General features: G+C 51.5%; 2 protein-coding genes across 21 annotated transcripts; both read left to right on the forward strand.

Annotated features, from left to right (window-relative positions):
- The first annotated feature begins 146 nt into the window (after positions 1 to 146).
- On the forward strand, positions 147 to 16,316 carry CCHCR1 (coiled-coil alpha-helical rod protein 1). Of its 19 annotated transcripts, XR_009354844.1 has the most exons (19): positions 330 to 1,100; positions 1,312 to 1,378; positions 1,457 to 1,670; positions 2,911 to 3,214; positions 6,247 to 6,410; positions 6,513 to 6,663; positions 6,838 to 6,948; positions 7,151 to 7,300; positions 7,798 to 7,908; positions 8,010 to 8,116; positions 10,785 to 10,897; positions 11,060 to 11,105; positions 11,251 to 11,387; positions 11,510 to 11,698; positions 11,794 to 11,895; positions 13,793 to 13,944; positions 14,059 to 14,230; positions 14,458 to 14,620; positions 16,298 to 16,316. XR_009354844.1 is itself a non-coding variant. In XM_059178999.1 (18 exons), the coding sequence occupies exons 2-18, from the start codon at positions 1,363 to 1,365 to the stop codon at positions 14,568 to 14,570; spliced, it is 2,352 nt and encodes a 783-aa protein (XP_059034982.1). In that variant the 5' UTR covers positions 147 to 301; positions 1,312 to 1,362; the 3' UTR covers positions 14,571 to 14,749. The 19 variants fall into 19 exon arrangements, 14 of the variants coding, with proteins under 14 accessions (XP_059034982.1, XP_059034983.1, XP_059034986.1 ...); XM_059178999.1 differs by lacking the exons at positions 330 to 1,100; positions 16,298 to 16,316 and adding an exon at positions 147 to 301 and having other exon boundaries at positions 14,458 to 14,749; XM_059179000.1 differs by lacking the exons at positions 330 to 1,100; positions 16,298 to 16,316 and adding an exon at positions 166 to 301 and having other exon boundaries at positions 1,252 to 1,378; positions 14,458 to 14,749.
- Positions 15,514 to 18,128, forward strand: PSORS1C2 (psoriasis susceptibility 1 candidate 2). Of its 2 annotated transcripts, XM_059179005.1 has the most exons (3): positions 15,514 to 16,337; positions 16,624 to 16,725; positions 17,350 to 18,128. In XM_059179005.1, exons 2-3 carry the CDS (start codon positions 16,671 to 16,673, stop codon positions 17,703 to 17,705), a joined length of 411 nt encoding a protein of 136 aa, XP_059034988.1. In that variant the 5' UTR covers positions 15,514 to 16,337; positions 16,624 to 16,670; the 3' UTR covers positions 17,706 to 18,128. The 2 variants fall into 2 exon arrangements, with proteins under 2 accessions (XP_059034988.1, XP_059034987.1); XM_059179004.1 differs by lacking the exon at positions 15,514 to 16,337 and having other exon boundaries at positions 16,384 to 16,725.
- The last annotated feature ends 947 nt before the right edge of the window (positions 18,129 to 19,075 follow it).

Raw genomic sequence — 19,075 nt, forward strand, 5'->3', positions numbered from 1 at the left:
GGGGAGTGCCCGGACTTCCCGCCTTCCGCTTTCTCTGATTAGTTCACAGGTTTTCCCGGGTTCCCGGAGTTGGGAGGAGCCGTCAGGGCGCGGAGACTTCCCCCAATGCCTTAATTGGGCCGGGCTTTAGATACGACTGCGCCTGCGTCCATCTTTTTTCCCTCCTCCCTGGATGGAACGGCGTTTTAGAGCGGCCCGCCAAGCTGCCCGCTTTGCGCAGGCGCGGTCAAGGGCGGAGGCCGCGCCCAAGGAGCGAGGTGTAGGGGTTGTGGCTTAAGGGCAGAGGGCGTTCTCGCGCTGGGTAAGGGGCGTTCGGGAAGAGTCGGTTGGGGGCGGGAAGGGGCTGAGAGGGGGTACGGGGGTGGGTTCAGGGGTCCATAGGGGAGAGGGCTATAGGGACCAGGTAAAGGAACAGATGAGGTGGCCCTAACAGCCTTAGAGCCCAGGGTCCAACAGGTTGAAGACTCGGGTTTCTGGGGGAGAGGTGGTGGGGTGGAAAGAAGTGAGAGCCTGCTAGAGTGCAGGGAAGCTCGAGCAGGCAATTGGGAGATGAGGGGGAAGTGAGGGACCAGAATAATTCCTTCAGGAAAAAAGCAGATGAGGCCGTACCCAGATAGGGGGAGGAAACACGTGAATTCTGGTGGGAGGATAGGGAGACCTTGAAGAGATCTCTCTTGTGCTCTGGGACTCTGGAGAGTGGAGGGGAGGCGACAGGAATGTCAGCTGAGGGCACAGTAAAGAGAAACTGAGGAAAGTTGCTGGAAGGGTTTGGATGAGATGTCAGAAAGCTGGCTTTTCTGCCAAGAGGTGTAGGCTCCCTGGATTCCCCGGGTACCTGGGAAGATGTCTTGCCCTTCATGTGGCCATATTCATCTGGGGCCAGGCCTTGGGCCAATGCTTTAATAGGGAAGGACCCAGGAGTCATGGCTTGGTGGTGTCTGGATGGGCTTCCGGAAGGCCTTGCTGAGCCATGGAGAGAACTCTGGAGATTGGGCTCACAGCCCCTGCACTGCACACCTCCGTTCTCACCTACAACAAGGAACAGCAGAGACTATAGAAACTTAAGGAGGAGGGTAAAGGCTCTGCCTGGAATTCTGAAAGTATGAGTAAAACCTAAGAGCTCCCTGTCTCAAGTTAATTCCCTCCCACTGTTACTGCCATAGTTCTGTCAGGAACCGGGTTGGGTAAACAAGTGAACTTCGGGTATTTCCTGCTTCTCTTGGGAAGTTACTAATGACTTTATTATTGTAGGAGCTTTCTAAGATATCCTGAAAATTGAACCGGGGTGTCCTTGTTTCTCCTACTGTCCAGGGAAGCATAGATGGCTGTACACAGAATCTAGAGACTTCATATAATGTGGAGATGTTTCGACCTCCAGGTCAGTGGAACCAGGAAAGGGGACTGGTGATTGTCTCTCCTTAGGAAACTGACCATCTTTGTCCTTGTGATTCCTCAGGTTCCACTGGGCTGATTCCCCCTTCCCATTTCCAAGCTCGTCCCCTTCCAACTGTACCAAGAATGGCTCCCACCTGGGTTTCAGACATTCCCCTGGTCCAACCCCCAACCCATCATGATATCTCAGAGAGGCGGCCAGACAACAAGAGACCTCCAGTGATGTTGTGGGAACAGGATGTTTCTGGCAATGGGAAGGAGCCAGGGCGGAGAGGCAGGTAGGGATTCATTGTTGCTCTTTTCATGGGCTTGCTTGCCAGTGACCTTTCTTCCCTGAAATAGATTCCTTACCCTGTTTCAGCCTTTAGTTCCCTAATATGTGCGGTAACATAAGCAGTTACTAAAAGTTATAATGTACAAGTAATAAGGCAGTGTGCTAGGTGCTAGGAATGGGGGTAACAAAAATGAATGAGATTCTGATATCAATGAATTAGAAATCCTAAGGGAAGAGGTAGATTGACCAACAGTTGACAGTAATAAGCATAATATAAGGCAAGATAAAGAAGTGCAAACTAGTAGGAGTACAGTCTGTACTGTGGTAGGGTTGGATTCATTCTAATGGAGTGCTTGCCATTAGTGCTGGCCATGCTGTTTGTTGATGTTTTGTTTGTAAAGTTCTGATTCTTAGTCTTGATGTTTCATTGTATGTCTTCCTCCAATGTACCAGAATGTCATTCTGCCATTTCGCTCTAGATTGGGATTGCACATGGGACCCTGTCCAAGAGGAAGGAGCATGATGAAAAAAAGGGGAGCCCTGGAGTGGGTGTCAGGAGACAAAGACTGATGCTACCAACTAGGGTCCTTTGGCCAGTCAACTAATATCTCTAGGCTGTAGATCTCCACCATTTTAAAAGAAAAATCTTGTGGTTCTGGGCCTCAGTGAGGGAGTTATGTCAAGAGCCATGTTATCATAAGCTGCTTTAAACTTTACAAAACACCAGTAGACTATGTAATTTATTGATGTGCTGTTGACTCCTCATACAGGATACATAACACTCAATAAATACTTTTAACTAGCACCTGGTCTCACTGTATTGATACTGGAAGCCATGACCTCTCTTCCTTGAAACTTCCTCCAACTTTTCTTTGCCCTTAAATCAGAATTCAAAGTCTCTGGCTGTCTTCCAATCCCTCCATTTCAGAATGTGTGGCCTAATGATGTGCACATTTGGTGTTTAACACGTCTCCCTGTGTATAGCTCAGCAGAGATTGTGTTCCATGATCTCAGCTAGCCTTTAAGTCCTTTGAGCCCAGACAGTGAACCTAATATGCTTAGTAGGGCCATGATAAAAAACAACAGTGATGCAAAGGCGGAGATCCCCGTAGACCAACTTCATCCCCACCATCTCCACACACAATAGCAGAGGGATCCTTTTCTTCTTCCCATGTCCCTTTGTGCCCTCTGCCACCCTCCCAGCACCAGCGATAGGTCTCACGTGTGCTAACCTGTCTTTGAAGGTCTGTGGAGCTAGCGGGGTCACATGCTCTGAGCCAGCAGGCTGAGCTGATCTCTCGGCAGCTGCAAGAGTTGCGGCGGCTTGAGGAGGAGGTCCGAGTCCTACGGGAGACCTCACTGCAGCAGAAGATGAGACTGGAGGCCCAGGCCATGGAGCTGGAGGCTCTGGCACGGGCGGAGAAGGCCGGCCGAGCTGAGGCTGAGGGCCTGCGTGCTGCCTTGGCCGGGGCTGAGGTTGTCCGAAAGAACCTGGAAGAAGGGAGCCAGCGGGAACTGGAGGAGGTTAAGAGGCTGCACCAGGAACAGGTGAATGTGGTGGGGGAGAAGGGTTTAGCTTCACAGTGAATGAACTGGGCAGAAGCTTCCCAGCAAAGAGTGGGTTCCACAGAAGAGGTCCCATGAGCAGAGGAGTGATGAGATGTTTGGTGAAGGTGAGAGATCAGAGGACCTGGAACGATGAATTTGGGTGTCTTGGTCTTTATTCAGGTTGTACTTTTCTCCCAGGACTCACTTGAAGCCCTCCTTCCACTTCCAGTAGGAAGTATTTTGTCTTCCTACCTCACTCTGGGTACTCACTTCATGTGAGAGCATTGTAGGGGTAGTGAGGAAGGTGGGAGAGGGTGGACTGGGAAGGGAGCTGACTCATTCAGGAAGCATTTATCGTGTTTACTCTTTGCCATCTTTGAGATAGGAACCAGGACCCTGAGGTGGGCAAATCAGCCTGAGTCCTGGTGGGTGGAGCTGACAGCCTAGTGGGGGACATGCACATTCAGCACCTAATTTAATCCTAATTAATCAATTGCAATTGGGAGAAATGCCATGCAGCAGAAGGACAGGGAGCTCTAATGCGCACAGTGCGGCGTAGGAACACCACCCTAGTCAATTGACATGTTAGGAAATGAAACTATAAAGATACCAAAAGAAATCATTGGTGAATTTTCCTTTTTTTTTTAAGATTTTATTTATTGTTATTGTTGTTGTTTTAAAATATTTTATTTATTTATTATTTTTTTTTAAAGATTTTATTCATTTGTTTGACAGACAAAGATCACAAGTAGGCAGAGAGGCAGGCATAGAGATAGGGGAAGCAGCCTCCCTCCTGAGCAGAGAGCCCGATGTGGGGCTCAATCCCAGGACCCTGAGACCTGAGCCGAAGGCAGATGCTTAACCCGCTGAGCCACCCAGGTGCCCCTAAAGATTTTATTTATTTATTTGACAGAGACACAGAAAGGGAACTCAAGCAGGGGGAGTGGGAGAGGGGAAAGCAGGCTTCCCATGGAGCAGGAAGCCCAGTGCGGGGTTCCATCCCAGGACCCTGGGATCACATGACCTGAGCCGAAGGCAGATGCTTAACAACTGAACCACCCAGGTGCCCCAATATATATATATTTTTAAAGATTTTATTTATTTATCAGAGAGAGAGGGAGCGAGCACAGGCAGACAGAATGGCAGGCAGAGGCAGAGGGAGAAGCAGGCTCCCTGCTGAGCAAGGAGCCCGATGTGGGACTCAATCCCAGGACGCTGGGATCATGACCTGAGCCGAAGGCAGCTGCTTAACCAACTGAGCCACCCAGGCGTCCCCCAATATTTTATTTTTTAAAGTAATCGCTACACTCAGCATGAGGCTTGAACTCATGATACTGAGATCAAGTTGCACACTCTACCAGCCAAATCAGCCAGGTGCCCCTGGGTGAATTCCTTTATAACCTCTGATTGGTGAAAGCTTTTCTCCCTATGAATCAAAATCCAGCATTAAAGGAAAGATTGATACATTGGCTTTATAATGTTAAATTTAGAAATGACAGAAGTAAAATTAAAGAACATAAAAAACATTTGCAGTTCATATCATGGGAAAAGTTTGATGTCCCTAACATACTGTGTGCCTAGAAGTTGATAAGGAAGGATAGTAATCTAGCCAGGTAATGGACACAGGAGATAGTTCAAAGAAAAATATAAATGGCCTTTAGATTTATGAAAGATGCTTCATAAGAAGTTGTCATTTGAGCTGAATAGGAGTTGGCTGGTGAACTAGCATATGGGGAGGTGATGGGAGCTGGCAACACCTGGCAGCAGGTGGATCGTGAGGAGGCCAGAGGGGCTTGAGTATAGATGAGAGGGGCCCTAGATGGTGTGCGCATGGGGAGGCCTCGGGGTCTGTTCAGATCTTTGTACTTTACCTTGAGAGCAATGAGCAGCTGTTGAAAAGTATGTTATAGGGAAATGACATGATCAGATTTGTATTTTATGTCTAAAAAGGCCAGTTTTATGGAGTGCTTGGCTGGCTCAGTCAGTGAATTTAAGCCCCAGTTTGGGTGTGGAGCTTAGTTTAGAGATGATAGATGGTAGATAGATAGTTCGATCGATCCATTGATCGATCGACCAACCAATTTTGTGATTTCCTTTTAAAATGATGACTTTGTGGTATGAAGATAGGGCTAGAGGGCAGCCTCTCTCCTTCCTCCACCACCTGTCCCCCAACTCCTATAGTGTCTCCCACATACTCATCACTGTTGGAGGTAGAGTGAGAAAAGGATAGGATTCCTACCTTCTTAGAGCTTCCTTTGGAATAGAGGGTAGCAGACACTAAGCTGTGGAGAGGATCATTCCAGATGATGATAGGAGCTGAAAATGACTTGGAACAGGTGATAGGATGGAGCAGGTGGTGGGGGGCCCAGTGAGGCCTTCTGAGGAGGTGACATCACCTGAGGTCTGAGGAATTGGGAGAAGCCAAGTGATAGGAGCTGAACTGAGAGAAGTGGCAGAGGCAAAGTCATGTCTGGCTTTGCAGGCAGAGGGAAGAAGCTGGGCTTTGTTGTCAGTGCTTTGATAAGCCACTGAAGACTTTATTTATTTATTTAAACTTTTTTCATCTATTTATTTGAGAGAGAGAGCATGAAAAGGGAGGAGGGGCAGAGGGAGAGGGATAAGCAGACTCATGGCTAGGCCTTGGGGCTAAGATCATGACCTGAGCCAAAGTCAGATGCTTAACAGACTGAGCCACCCATATGCTCCCCACCTTGAAGGCTATTAAAGACTGGTCAGGAGTTTGTTGCATTTGTGCAGGCCCGAGATGAGGGTTGGTGGTGGTGGAGACAGAAGATGATCTGTTTAGTAGGGACCTGGCAGGAACTGCTGATGAACTGGCAGGTGAATGGAGGACAGTGAGGCACCAAGCACTGTCTGCATTTTGCCGTGTGTGCAGCTGGGCCATTTGCTGGGTTGTTGTCTAAGGTGACAGAAGATGGGAGTGCAGGGGCAGGGCCCGAGCGGAAGCAGATTTGGACAGTCTGGATGTAGGAGTGAGCTGGCCTCTGCTGTGCCCCTTCTTCTCTCCACAGCTCTCCTCCCTGACACAGGCTCACCAGGAGGCTCTTTCCAGTTTGACCAACAAAGCTGAGGGCTTGGAGAAATCTCTGAGTAGTCTGGAAACCAGGAGGGCAGGGGAAGCCAAGGAGCTGGCTGTGGCCCAGAGGGAGGCTGAGGTGCTGCAGAAGCAGCTGAGGTAAAGTGGGGGTGGGCAGCCAGGGAGACCTGGCACGTGGTGGACACGGTGACTCTCTCAGCTGCCTCACTGATGGCTGCCCTGTTCTCATCCCAACCCTAGCAAGGCCCAAGAAGACTTAGAGGCACAGGTGACTTTGGTTGAGAATTTAAGGAGATATGTGGGGGAGCAAGTCCCTCCGGAGGTCCACAGGCAGACCTGGGAATCGGAGCGCCAGGAGCTTCTGGAAACCGTTCAAGTCAGAGAGTATAGGGTGCATCTGGGTAGGGGCTGGAGGTTGGGGGGTGGTGCTCAGGGACCAGATCCCGGGAGAGGGGTGGCCAGGATAGAAGGCAGTGCTGACAAGGAGCAGCATCTGGATGCCGCTTGTGGGCCTGCATGGACGTCCCACAGAGGTCACTGCTCTCCCTTCCTGTCTGGTCCACAGCACTTGCAGGAGGACCGGGATGGCCTGCACACCACAGCGGAGCTGCTGCAGGTGCGCGTGCAGAGCCTCATGCACATCCTGACCATCCAGGAGGAGGAGCTGAGCAGGAAGGTGGGCCCCTTGCCCCCAGGGGCTCCCTGTGGGTACCAGCAGTTGGCGTACTGCCAGAACCTGCTGGCATCTTCTTTTCGGTGAACACCTCTTCTTGCTGTGGCTCTTTGTTGCTTGGGCAGGACAGAGGAAAAAACCCCAAACATGCCTCCTTCCTCTTCTCCCCCAGGAGCTCATCTTCCATCCCTCTTCCACCCTGCAGGTTCAGCCTTCGGATTCGCTGGAGCCTGAGTTCACCAGGAAGTGCCAGTCCCTGCTGAAGCGCTGGCGGGAGAAGGTGTTTGCCCTCATGGTGCAGCTAAAGGCCCAGGAGCTGGAGCACAGAGGATGCGTGGAGCAGCTGAAGGGACAGGTCACTTGACTCTCTCTCCCCCCGAATTCTCCCCCAGCTCCCGGCTCCTTATGTCAGGGATGGTATTAACCCGACAAAGATGTAGTGAGTGGTTTCCGTGTGCTGGGAGCACAGCCCCGAACAGAGGCAAGCTGTCGTGGAGCTCACATTCTGGAGCAAGCAATTAGACGCTGTCAAGAAATTATGTGTGCTTTAAGGAGAAGTGTGAAAGTGTGACAGAAAGAGATCGTGGGGTGGGCCAGCTTTAGACAGGATGCTCAGGAACGGCTTCTCCGAGGAGGTGACAATGGTCAAGCATGGGTGGCATGGGCGGAGGTGGTGAGTCTTTGTGGGTATGTCACAGCGAGCTTCCTCAACATGTTTCTGGAAGGAAACCCGGACTCAGACTCCATTCTCAGGAACCCAGGCTTGTCTCCCTGCATGTTGTGCTATCAGAGACTTGGGCACCAGCCCCTCCGTACCCAGTGCCCCCCTCCAGCTGTGCCCTGTCCCGCCAGGTGGCAGAGCTCCAGGACCAAGCTGTGGCCCAGAGCCAGGAACAGGCCATCCTGCAGCGCTCCCTACAGGACAAAGCTGCCGAGGTGGAGGTGGAACGGATGGGCGCCAAGGTCTGTGTGCCAGGCAGGGGTGATGAGGCGTCAGGGATTCCTCCCACCTCTTCCCGCACAACCTTGTAGAGGGGACCCCTCTCCTCCTGGCATCTTTGCAGGCCCTGCAGCTCGAGCTGAGCCGCGCTCAGGAGGCCCAACGCCGGAGGCAGCAGCACGCAGCCACAGCCGAGGATCAGCTGAAGCTGGTGGCCAACTCTGTCAGCAGGTACTGGGACAGAGGGTGCGTGGAGTAGAGTTCTGCTTCCCCAGCTTCCCGGCACCTTGGAGTTTAAGAGCCCAGGCAAGCGGCAATGAAAAGCTGGCAGTTGGAGGATGCAGGGCGAGAAGTTTCTAGCCCCAAGAGTGCCTGGGCTTGTTCTTCCCTGGGACAACCTGCTCCACAGTCCCCTGAGGATCGCTTGTTAGGACTACCATGCGTATTTGGTTGGAGGTGAGGCCATGCTTCCTCCTGTAGTTCAGTTCACCTGGGAGGATCACTACCTTCAGAGTTGTTTGAGGATGGAGAGTGTGGCTACACTTTCTTTCTTTGAAATTTTACAGGCACACCCTATTTTGTTGGAACCAGATTTAACCCGTATTTTAAAGCTGTACACCTGTATGCCAGTTTCCTTCTTAATCACTTGCCAGCCTGTGTCTCTCATACCAACTTCCTGGGTGTTTCCTTCTTGCCACCTGTTTTATAACCTTTAGAAAGACCTCTCTAAGGAGGAACACACAATTCTTTAGGCTGGTAATAGCCCGTCCTCGGCTTTGGACTTGGGATGCTGATGTGGTCCTCGTAGACCTCCTGGCATGGTGCCTGGCGTGTCATCTGACTCTGTAAATGTTTAGTGTTACCAGGAGGCTGTTCAGGATGGATCACGGAAGAATTATTGGTATAGCAAAACTGGTGCCAGATAGGTCCTTGGTGGGGTGGCTGATGGTCCCCACCATCACTTTGTTTTTTCTTTTCTTTCTTTCTTTTTCTTTTTTTTTAAAGATTTTATTTATTTATTTGAGATAAAGAGGGAGAGAGCACAAGCAGGAAGGGGGGCAGAGGGAGAGGGAGAAGCAGGGAGCCCAACACGGGGCTCAATCCCAGGACCCTGGGATCATAACCTCAGCTGAAGGCAGACGCTTAACCGACTGAGCTGCCCAGGTGCCCCTCCACCATCACTTTCTGTTGGGTTAGTACCTTGAAGACTAATTTTACTTAAAAATTATGAAAATTTTAAAAAATCATGAAAATTTTCCACTTTGCACGGAATTAGACTAGTTATAATGAACCATCCATATTTGATTCGTTGTGCGTGCCTCCTACTTCCACGAGAATGGGAAGGTACACTGTACACAGAGTTTTAGTTTGGCACCAGGACATCACTGAAATGGTTCTTGCTAATGACTCATGGCCCACGAGGCTTAAAACAACCCACACTCAGACTGTTGTCAGGTTTGTTAGATAGTCTCTTGATGGCCTGGAGACTTTATCTGAAAATGGCTTTCTTTTTTTTTTTTAAATGTTTTTATTTATTTGACAGAGACACAGTGAGAGAGGGAACACAAGTAGGGGGAGTGGGAGAGGGAGAAGCCCAATGCAGGGCTTGATTCCAGGTCTCTGAAGGCAGCTGCTTAACTGACTGAGCCCCCCAGGTGCCCCAGAAAATGGCTTTAGAAGAGTCATGGGGTGTCGGAAGCATCTGCTCAAACACTTTAGGTAACACATCTCTGCCGTGCTGCTAGGAATACAACTGTCAGCCTTTGTCGTCTGCTTGTTTTTCAGTTGATACAGACTTGGACCCTCCTGGAGAACTCCACCCTTGCCCTGAGATGCTGCCTCACCCTCCTCCCAGGGCACCTATGTAGGCTTCTCAGCTTTCATGAGCCGTGCTGGTCCCGGTTGGGGCACAGCCAGCTGATAAGGCACCTGGATCTGGCCTTCACTGGCATCAGGGAATGGTTAGAGAGGATAGCTTTGATCTCTAGTGCATATTAGTGACAAAAAAATAGGTTATGAGAAATATATGTGTCAAGTTGCTTGCAAAGGTCTGCTGCCACGTAATGCCTTCCTGGGGTAAGGGCTCCTTAGAAAACTGATGGAAGCTATGTGCTTTGTTCTTGAGGAAAATGCACATAAGTTCATACACCCAAACGTGGCATACGGCACCAGGAGATTTCCAGAACCAGGAGACATGTCCAGCGGCTTGCTGGCAAAAAAGTCCAAGTCAGCTAGAGATGAGCTAGCTTTATGACACTCGATTTATTTAGCCTCTGGAGAATCATTTGTGCTGAACTCTGCTGTATTATGGGCTTGGGTCCAGATCAGATGTGACCCCGTGAAGCTCGTTCTTGTTTTTATTGCTCTTATTAAAGATAGTGATTGCGGGCGCCTGGGTGGCTCAGTGGGTTAAGCCGCTGCCTTCGGCTCAGGTCATGATCTCAGGGTCCTGGGATCGAGGCCCGAATCGGGCTCTCTGCTCAGCAGGGAGCCTGCTTCCTCTTCTCTCTCTGCCTGCTTGTGATCTCTGTCAAATAAATAAATAAAATCTTTAAAAAAAAAAAAAAAAAAAAGATAGTGATTGCTAGGACCCAAATGAGAAGTTCACCCTGGATTTTGGGACTAAGCATAGCTGTGCTGTCCTTATGAGTAACAGGATCATTTTTTTCTAACACTAACAGGCTTAAGCTCTCAGGTTTTCTTCATTGGCTGAGAGAGCTCAGACATAACTGGCCCCACCCCTTGGCTTCAGCTTCTTTCTTCCCTGCTATGCTTTTCCTTTCTGTGCTCCCCACATACTTCAGAATATAGGATAGAAGGAGTTGTCCTGACAGGTCACATCAACTCCTTTAGGGAATGAGGTGGGGTTGAAGGGTCAGTGACCTTGTGCCTTCTCCAGCTTTCAGACCTGGCTCCAGAGCACCATGGCTGAGGTGGAACGAGCCACCACCCAGCTTCCCTGCCTCAGCAGCCGAGTCAGCTACGCAGTCCGCAGGGTCCACACCATTCAGGGTGGGTAGGACGACTGCCAGCCACGCTGTGCTCCTGCTCTCTCCTCCCACATCCATCTTCATGCCTACTCGTCACCAGCCTGGGCATCCTTCCCCTTCCTCCCTTCCTCCCTTTTGTCCTCCTCAAACTCCTCTTCATTGCTTTCTGCCTTTTCTCCCCCAGGCCTGATGGCTCGAAAACTGGCCCTTGCTCAGCTGCGCCAGGAGAGGTGAAGTTTGGGGCGCTGTGAGGTGGACAGGAGGGGGTTAAGTGTTATTTGCTGGGACCCCAAACAGGAAGGACTGAAAAGGGGTGGGGGCTTAGGGATCAGGCTGGGTGATCTCCCTGGACTCTGTTTCTCTTCCCTGCCCCAGCTGTCCCCCACTCCTGCCAGTCACAGATGTGAGCCTTGAGTTGGAGCAGCTGCGGGAGGAACGGAACCGCCTGGATGCGGAATTGCAGCTGAGCGCCCACATCATCCAGAAGGAGGTGGGCCGGGCCCGGGAGCAAGGTACGTTTGGTCCTAGAGTCCCGGAGCTGGAGCAGGCACCAGAGCTGGGTGTGTTGGGGACAGAGAGAAGAGCTGGGGTCTGGGGCACAGAGAGAGTCCCTGGGAGTGCCACCTCTTTCCAGGGGAGGCTGAACGGCAGCAATTGAGTGAGGTGGCCCAGCAGCTGGAGCAGGAGCTGCAGCGGACCCAGGAGTCCCTGGCTAGTCTGGGGCTGCAGCTGGAAGCAGCCCGCCAGGGCCAGAAGGAGAGTACGGAGGAGGCTGCCAGTCTCCGGCAGGAGCTGACCCAGCAGCAGGAGATCTATGGGCAAGGTGTGCAGGAGGGGCAGTGGGTTTACCATGGAGGGCTGGGGGAAACAGAGGAGTGACGCTCCCTGCGACACACTCCATCTGCCCCTTCCCCCCAGCTCTGCAAGAGAAGGTGGCTGAAGTGGAAACTAGGCTGCGGGAACAGCTCTTAGAAACAGAGAGGAGATTGAACGAGGCTCGGAGGGAGCATGGCAAGGCAGGTGAGATTTGTTGGGATGGATACGGGCATCCGGGAAGAAGGAAGTGTTAGACGTGAAGTTTTTTGGTTGTTTTGTTTTAAAATTTTATTTATTTGAGAGAGCACGAGAAGAAAGGGTCAGAGGGAGAAGCAGACTCCCTTCTGAGCTGGGAATCCAATGTGGAACTCGATTCTGGGACTCCAGGATCATGACCTGAGCTGAAGGCAGTCTCTCTTTTTTTTTTTTTTTTAAAGATTTTATTTATTTATTTGACAGAGATCACAAGTAGGCAGAGAGGCAGGCAGAAAGTGAGAAGGGGAAGCAGGCTCACCTCTGAGCAGGGAGCCTGATGCAGGGCTCGATCCTGGGACCCTGGAATCATAACCTGAACGGAAGGCAGAGCCACTGAGCCACCCAGGCCCCACTGAGGGCAATCTCTTAACCATCTGAGCCACCCAGACGCCCCCTACATGAGGTTTTAAAAACTGTTTTGAATCCTGCAAATAGTGAAGTTACAAGAAATGGTACAGATCAATTCTCATGGTGTGAACACACTCCTGTAGCCAGCCCCCGTATCCAGCACCAGCATGAGCCCCACCCAGCCACTCCCCTCCATAAAGGCAACGGCCATCCTGACCTCACACCAACTGGTACCCCCAACTTTTTTTTGCCTTGGAACAATAGAAATTTATTCTCTCACAGTACTGGAAGCTGGAAGCTAGAAGTCTGAACTCAAGATGCTGCCAGGGCTGGTGCCTGCTAGAGGTTGAGAGACACTTTGATGACACCCCGCCCCTGGTGGGTGGTTGCCGGCAGTCTGTGGCATCCTTTCATTTGCAGGCACATCATTCCCTTCTGTCTTCATCTTTACATGGTGTGCTCTGCTGTGTGTGTCTGCCCCCAACTTTCTTTTTTTTTAAGATTTTATTTTTAAGTAATCCTTACACCCAGCATGGGGCTCAAACCCACAAACCTAAGATCAAGAATCTTACTCTCTACCGCTGTACGGACTGAGCCAGTCAGGTGCTTCCCCCTCTTTTATTAGGACAGAGTTCAAATACCTGGACAGATTACAAGAGTCACATAATGCCCACTTGTTTACCTCCTCTGACTAGATGGAACAGTTAGTAACCAATTTTTTTAAAGATTATTTATTTATTTATTTATTTGACAGATAGAGATCACAAGTGGGCAGAGAGGCAGTCAGAGAGAGAGGGGGAAGCAGGCTCCCTGCTGAGCAGAGAGTCTGATGTGGGGCTCCATCCCAGGACCCTGAGATCATGACCTGAGCCGAAGGCAGAGGCTTTAACTCACTGAGCCACACAGGCGCCCCTAGTAACCAATTTTTAAAAATATTTTATTTCTTGAAATAACCTCTACGCCCTGTGTAGGGCTCCAGGCCACAACCCCGAGATCAAGAGTCTCGTGTTCCACCGACTGAGCCAGCCAAGCACCCAGCAGATGTTAATCTCTTGCCACATTTGCTCTATCCACATATATATACACACTGGTACGTGCATTTTTTGGGAAATACTTTAAGTTACAAACATCATGACCACCCAGCTGCATCTCCTATGAAGAGGATATTTTCTTACATAACCTCAGTGTCATTGTCATACATTAAGAAAACATTAGTGGCACAAAATGGAATATCTGGTTCATATTCAGATTTCCTCTACACGACTCCAGGAAGTCTCCGGGATGAGGAAGGTACTTTGGGTTCACAGAGTCAGAAGGTCGTGGAGCATCAGCCACTACTCCCACCACACAGAGGAGACAGCCCTGGAGCATAAGTGGCTTCGCTGAGCCATAGAGCTGAGGGCCCAGTGTTCCCACGATTGCAGTCCTGTTCTCATGGTGCCTCTCTGCTTCTGGGCTGCCCCACACCTGTGCCCTCTGTGCCCTGGCTTCCACGTAGTGGTCTCCCTGCGCCAGATGCAGCGCAAAGCCACCCGGGAGAAGGAGCGGAACCAGGAGCTCAGGCGCCTGCAAGATGAGGCCCGGAAGGAGGAGGGGCTGCGGCTGACCCAGCGCCTGCAGGAGCTAGAGAGGGACAAGAACTTTATGCTGGTAGGGGAGAGAGGGAAGAACAGAGACCGGGGTCTGGTGGGGGCGGTGGGGGGGCGGGAATGAGGAGGGGCGGCTCTGCCTGGGCTAGGTGGCGTTTAACCCTCTCCTTCCCAGGCCACCTTGCAGCAGGAGGGTCTCCTCTCCCGTTACAAGCAGCAGCGACTGTTGGCAGTTTTTCCTTCCCTGCTGGATAAGGGGAAGTCTGCAGAGTCCAGCCCCTGGGCCCCAGGGTCTTCACTGCCTGTACCTCCAGGAGCAGCACCCATCTCCAAGGAGTCCATAAGAGGTATGGGCCATGTAGGAAGGGACAAATGCGGGGGACTTTAGGAATCTCTCCTTTAGGCACTCTGAATGCATGAGCATCATTCTCTGTGACCCTTGGAGGCCCACAGCCTCTCAACTGTGCCCGCATTGGGCCAGGGAACCTCCAAGCTGATGGCAGCCCTGTTTGCTGCACTGGAGCTGAGCTGCCCTCTCTGCTCAGCTGCTATCCCTTGGGGTCTTCTTTCCCAGGATCCCTCTCTGTCCTGCTCGATGATCTGCAGGGACTGAGTGAGGCCATTTCCAAAGAGGAAGCTATCTCTGAAGGAGACAACCAGAACTGTCCTGCTCCAGTCTGCCTCTGAACAGTTCCCTCTGAACAGCTCCGGGCACTCTGTGCAGCAGGGGGCTCAAGGTGGGCGGGGTGGCCCCCAGAGAAGTGGAGTGGGGGTGGGGAGGTCAGCCAGCTGCCCTTGTGGACACCGTGGACACCGGCCACCAAGATGCCTGTGAATCCTGTGGCTTAATAAAGACAACTGCAGCAGGTGCCGTGTTCTCTTGGGGAATGGGAGGGAATTCTTGCTGCAGCTATCTCTGTCTGGAAAATGCAGGGAGTGGTCTCACACAGCTACTTCTCTAGGTGGTACCTTTTTCAAAACCCCTTTCTCTGGCTGCTTAGGAAGTTTTTTGAGGTGCTCCAGAAGTTTATTCTCAACTTTTGTTTGAAAACTCTTCACCTCTGGAAAATGATCACTGCCAGGAGTCAGAATATAAAACATCACTCATTTGCTGGGAATCTCAGTGCCAAGCAGTTTCCTTGTTCAGGGACCACAGTGGTGGATTTGATGGGTGGGTCCCTGTTCCCTTGGTCTCAACATCCCAGCGCCGGGGCGGGAGATAGATGATGGACAGGTACCTAAGTGAACAGAGCAAGCGTTGCCATGAAGAGAAAAGAAATACAGTGACGTGACAGAACCTGGCTTGGGAGGGACAGCTAGACCAGAAGACAGAAAGGGCTCCCTGGGGAGGGGATCTGTGAAGATCTGCCTGCCAGCAGGAGCCAAGAGGGCCAGCAGAGGAGTCCTGCAGCGGGCAGGCAAGCACTGAGGCCCAGAGCGGGAGGGAGGGACTGGTAGCACGGGCGGGTTTATTTTAAGTCAATAGAAAGCCCTTGGAGTGCTTTTCAACCAGGTGCAGGCACACAGTTAAGCTGATATGTTTATGAGCTAGGTTGGCTGGCTGTAGAGGATGGGGCTTGGGTGGGGGAAGGGTGTTGGGGGGGGACCAGTTAGGAGGGTGCTGGGGAGGCTAGGGAGAGATGAGCTCCCGAATGGGGACATGGGCTGAGCTTGCCTTGGGGGGTATTGGGGTTGGGGAAAGGAGCAGAATGAAGGCTTCGAAGTGAGCCACAGGGGAGCAGACCAGATGGAGAACAGCCTGGGGAGGAAAGGAGTTCTGTTTGGGAGGCATTACTTCTGAGAGGCGAACTAGAGCTCTAGACCAGTGGCGGCCTTCCTGAGGTGGAGGTTCCAGGGTGTCTGAGACACTTAGACAAGACTCGCACTGAGCTCTGAAGGATGGGGGTGGGAAGGGCACAGAGAGCTGGCACCCAGAACCAGGGCAGCAGCCGCCTTGAGCAGGATTCCAGAGGGAGGAGGAAGAGGCGGGGATTGACAGGAAGCGGAGGCAGCTTCCTCCTGAGGCTCTGGGCTGTGACTGTTGGAAGCTGCTCTGGGGAGGGGGTTAGGAATCAGGATGTCCTCATACTTCCTCACCTGCCATCACCCCAGGCGGCTCCTGGATGAAATTCTTCGGATGTCACTGCTTGGGAGGCCCCCTAGGTGCCTGTGGAGGCATGTGGGAAGGCAGCATGTGGTTCCCAGTCCTGAGAGGAGTGAAAGGTCCAAGGACAAAACTGAGTCCCAGGGGGAGGCTTGGGGTACTGGCTGAGACCACTCTAGTTGCATCCTGTGTGTTTATAACAAGCCCCTGTCCTTGCTCTTGCCCGGGCGTCCTGCCTCCTGACCCCTGTAATTACACTGCTTCCCCACGCATGGTTGGCTCCCATTTCTTGGCTTCCCGTGGCTTCAAGGGATGAAAGGTGGACGTCCTTGTGATTACAGAGATGACAGGTGGGTATTGATTGCTGCAGGGTGTGTGTGGAGGAGGATGTGAACATAAGGGTGGGATGACCAAGGTCTAGGTCACTGATAGAGCTTGGGTGGCTAGATCCCAAAATGGGGGGGGGGGCTAAAATGAGGGACGCTGCTGTCAGAGGTTAAACATTAGCCCTGGCCTTCCAAACGGGTTTGACCAGTTAGGTTCTGATGGGATTCCTTGTGTCACTGGGCTGGCCACTCCCCAGAGGTCGGACACTGCCTCTCACTCCTCCCTTATAAAGCCTCTTGGGGTTCCCAGGCACCTAGACTCAGTTTACCCCCAACTTCGGGGGCCAGGAGACAGCCATGATGCTCACCTGGAAGCTGCTGGGGATCCTGGTCCTTTACCTGTGTGCCGGAGGTAAGCTGGGAACAGGCCAGGGTGCAGTTGGAGGTGATGGAGGATGGTCAAGAGAGGCAAGTGTGAATTGGATGCATAGGAATAGAGGAGATTCTAGAAGATTCTGGGTATTCCCATGAGGGGAGGAGTTAAGAGATTGAAGGTGATGCAGGAAAGTGCATTTTAGCTCAATGTTTTTACTGGTTCAAGTGTAGGTTCATGTGGCAATCTAGATCAGAATCCAAGTGTGGGTGAGTATTCATCACAGCTGAGGACTATGTGTTTGCAGAGGGTGGGGTCTGGCTGCCACATGGGCACAAGGTGTGGATGGCTTTGGAGGTGTAGACCAGCACAGAGGCTATGCCAGTGGGAGTCCCAGCCAGGGCTGAATGGAGCTTACTTAGGTCAGTTCCTGTCGGTTTAAAATTGTTCAAGTCAATGATTCCGGTCAAGGTTTTTATGTCATTTTAAGATCCCTTTGGGTATTTTGTAAATGTGTGGAGAGCTCTTTGAGAGTTACCTTTCAAGTTTGTGGTGTCAGGTCAGGCTGTGGTCTATCCCAGAGAGGCTATGCCCCCTGAGTCTGCAGCTAGGGGAGGAGGGATCTGGCCCTCACCACCTTTTACCTTTCTCCTTCCTCCGCAGGCATCTCAGGCAGTGGAGAGCACCCCCCTCCCCCACCCACAGAGGCTGGAGAGGAGGAGGGCTCCCCAACATTGCCTCAGGGGCCCCCAATCCCTGGTGATCCCTGGCCAGGAGCACCCCCTCTCTTTGAGGACCCTCCACCTCCAGGCCCCAGTCGTCCCTCGAGAGACCTGCCAGAATCTGGAGTCTGGCCTCCTGAGCCCTCGAGAACCGATCCTCCTCAACCTCCCCGGCCTGATGACCCCTGGCCAGCAGGACCCCAGCCTCCAGAAAACCCCTGGCCTCCTGCCCCTGAAGTGGACCATGGATCTCAAGAGGAGCCAGACCTTGACCCACCGCAGGAAGAGTACAGATAAAGGGATTCCCCCACAGATATCTTGGGCCTCCAGGCAGAGTGCCCCTCAAGCCCATTTGTACCATTCTGATTCCTCTTCAATTTTTGCATCAGCCTCAATTTCCTTCCTCATTCCTTCAATTTTATGCTGAACTCTGAAAGTGTCATTCTCAATATTTTCTGTCCATTCTTGAGATCCACTCCACATTTTTCCTCCCTTTTTCTCTGACAGCTAAAGCATACAACCCTACCTCATGTCCTGTCCTCTCCCCTCTACCTGCTTCCCACCTCCTCCCTTTTCCCCACCCCTGGGGCTTCTGGGGCCAGGCTTGCAGCGCCTTTTTCTCTGCTGCCATCTGGTGGCCTACAGCTGGGAACTATCCGGAGACCATGACAGTACTTCCCATGAAATGGAAAAATAAAATCCATGTTTTCTTAATTTTGATTCTTGGCTCCTTCTTTGCCAGTGATTAGATCTTTGAATATTGAGATGCCTTCCTCAGGGCACAAACCTACAGAGGTCTGGAAGTAGTCTGAGTTCCTGTCTTGTCCATATGCATGTAGAGCCCAGCAGGAGGAAGTTGGAAACGTAACTATCAGAGTAACAAGGACATTCAGACCCACATTTCTCCTGTTCTGGAACCCCTATTTTGGAGAATGAGAAACCAAATTAGGTCTCTCTCTCTCTCTTTTTATATTTTTATTTATTTATTTATTTATTTATTTATTTTTTAAAGATTTTATTTATTTATTTGACAGAAAGAAATCACAAGTAGATGGAGAGGCAGGCAGAGAGAGAGAGGGAAGCGGGCTCTCTGCTCAGGAGAGCCCAGGACTCTGAGATCATGACGTGAGCCGAAGGCAGCGGCTTAACCCACTGAACTACCCAGGCGCCCCTCTCTTTTTTTTTAAAGATTTTATTTATTTGACAGAGATCACAAGTAGGCAGAGAGGCAGGCAGAGACAGAGAAGGGGGAAGCGGGCTCCCTGAGGAGCAGAGAGCCCAATGCGGGGCGCTATCCCAGGACCCTGGGATCATGACCTAAGATGAAGGCAGAGGCTTTAACCCACTCAGCCACCCAGGCGCCTGTAAATCTCTTTTTAATAGCTTATGGTTTGCACACTCCTGACTGAACGTGAAAACTTTCCTAAGGGTGTGTGTGCAGGAGTAGGATCTAAGGAGATCAATTTCCAGAAGTATATGTATCCTTTCCTAAAACGAATCTGTCTGAGGGCTGTACTGTATTATTTCCCCATTTCCACCTGCCTCCATTAACAAACCATACTTCTCCCTCTAGAAGGAGAAAGCCCCAGCTCTCTTGTTCACCCTGAACATGACTTGGGTGCTCTTCCTGGAGTTGCTAAACAAAAGTCAGTGGGGAACAGAAATCA

This window comes from Mustela lutreola, chromosome 6 (assembly GCF_030435805.1).
Source record: "Mustela lutreola isolate mMusLut2 chromosome 6, mMusLut2.pri, whole genome shotgun sequence".
Classification (NCBI taxonomy): domain Eukaryota; kingdom Metazoa; phylum Chordata; class Mammalia; order Carnivora; family Mustelidae; genus Mustela; species Mustela lutreola.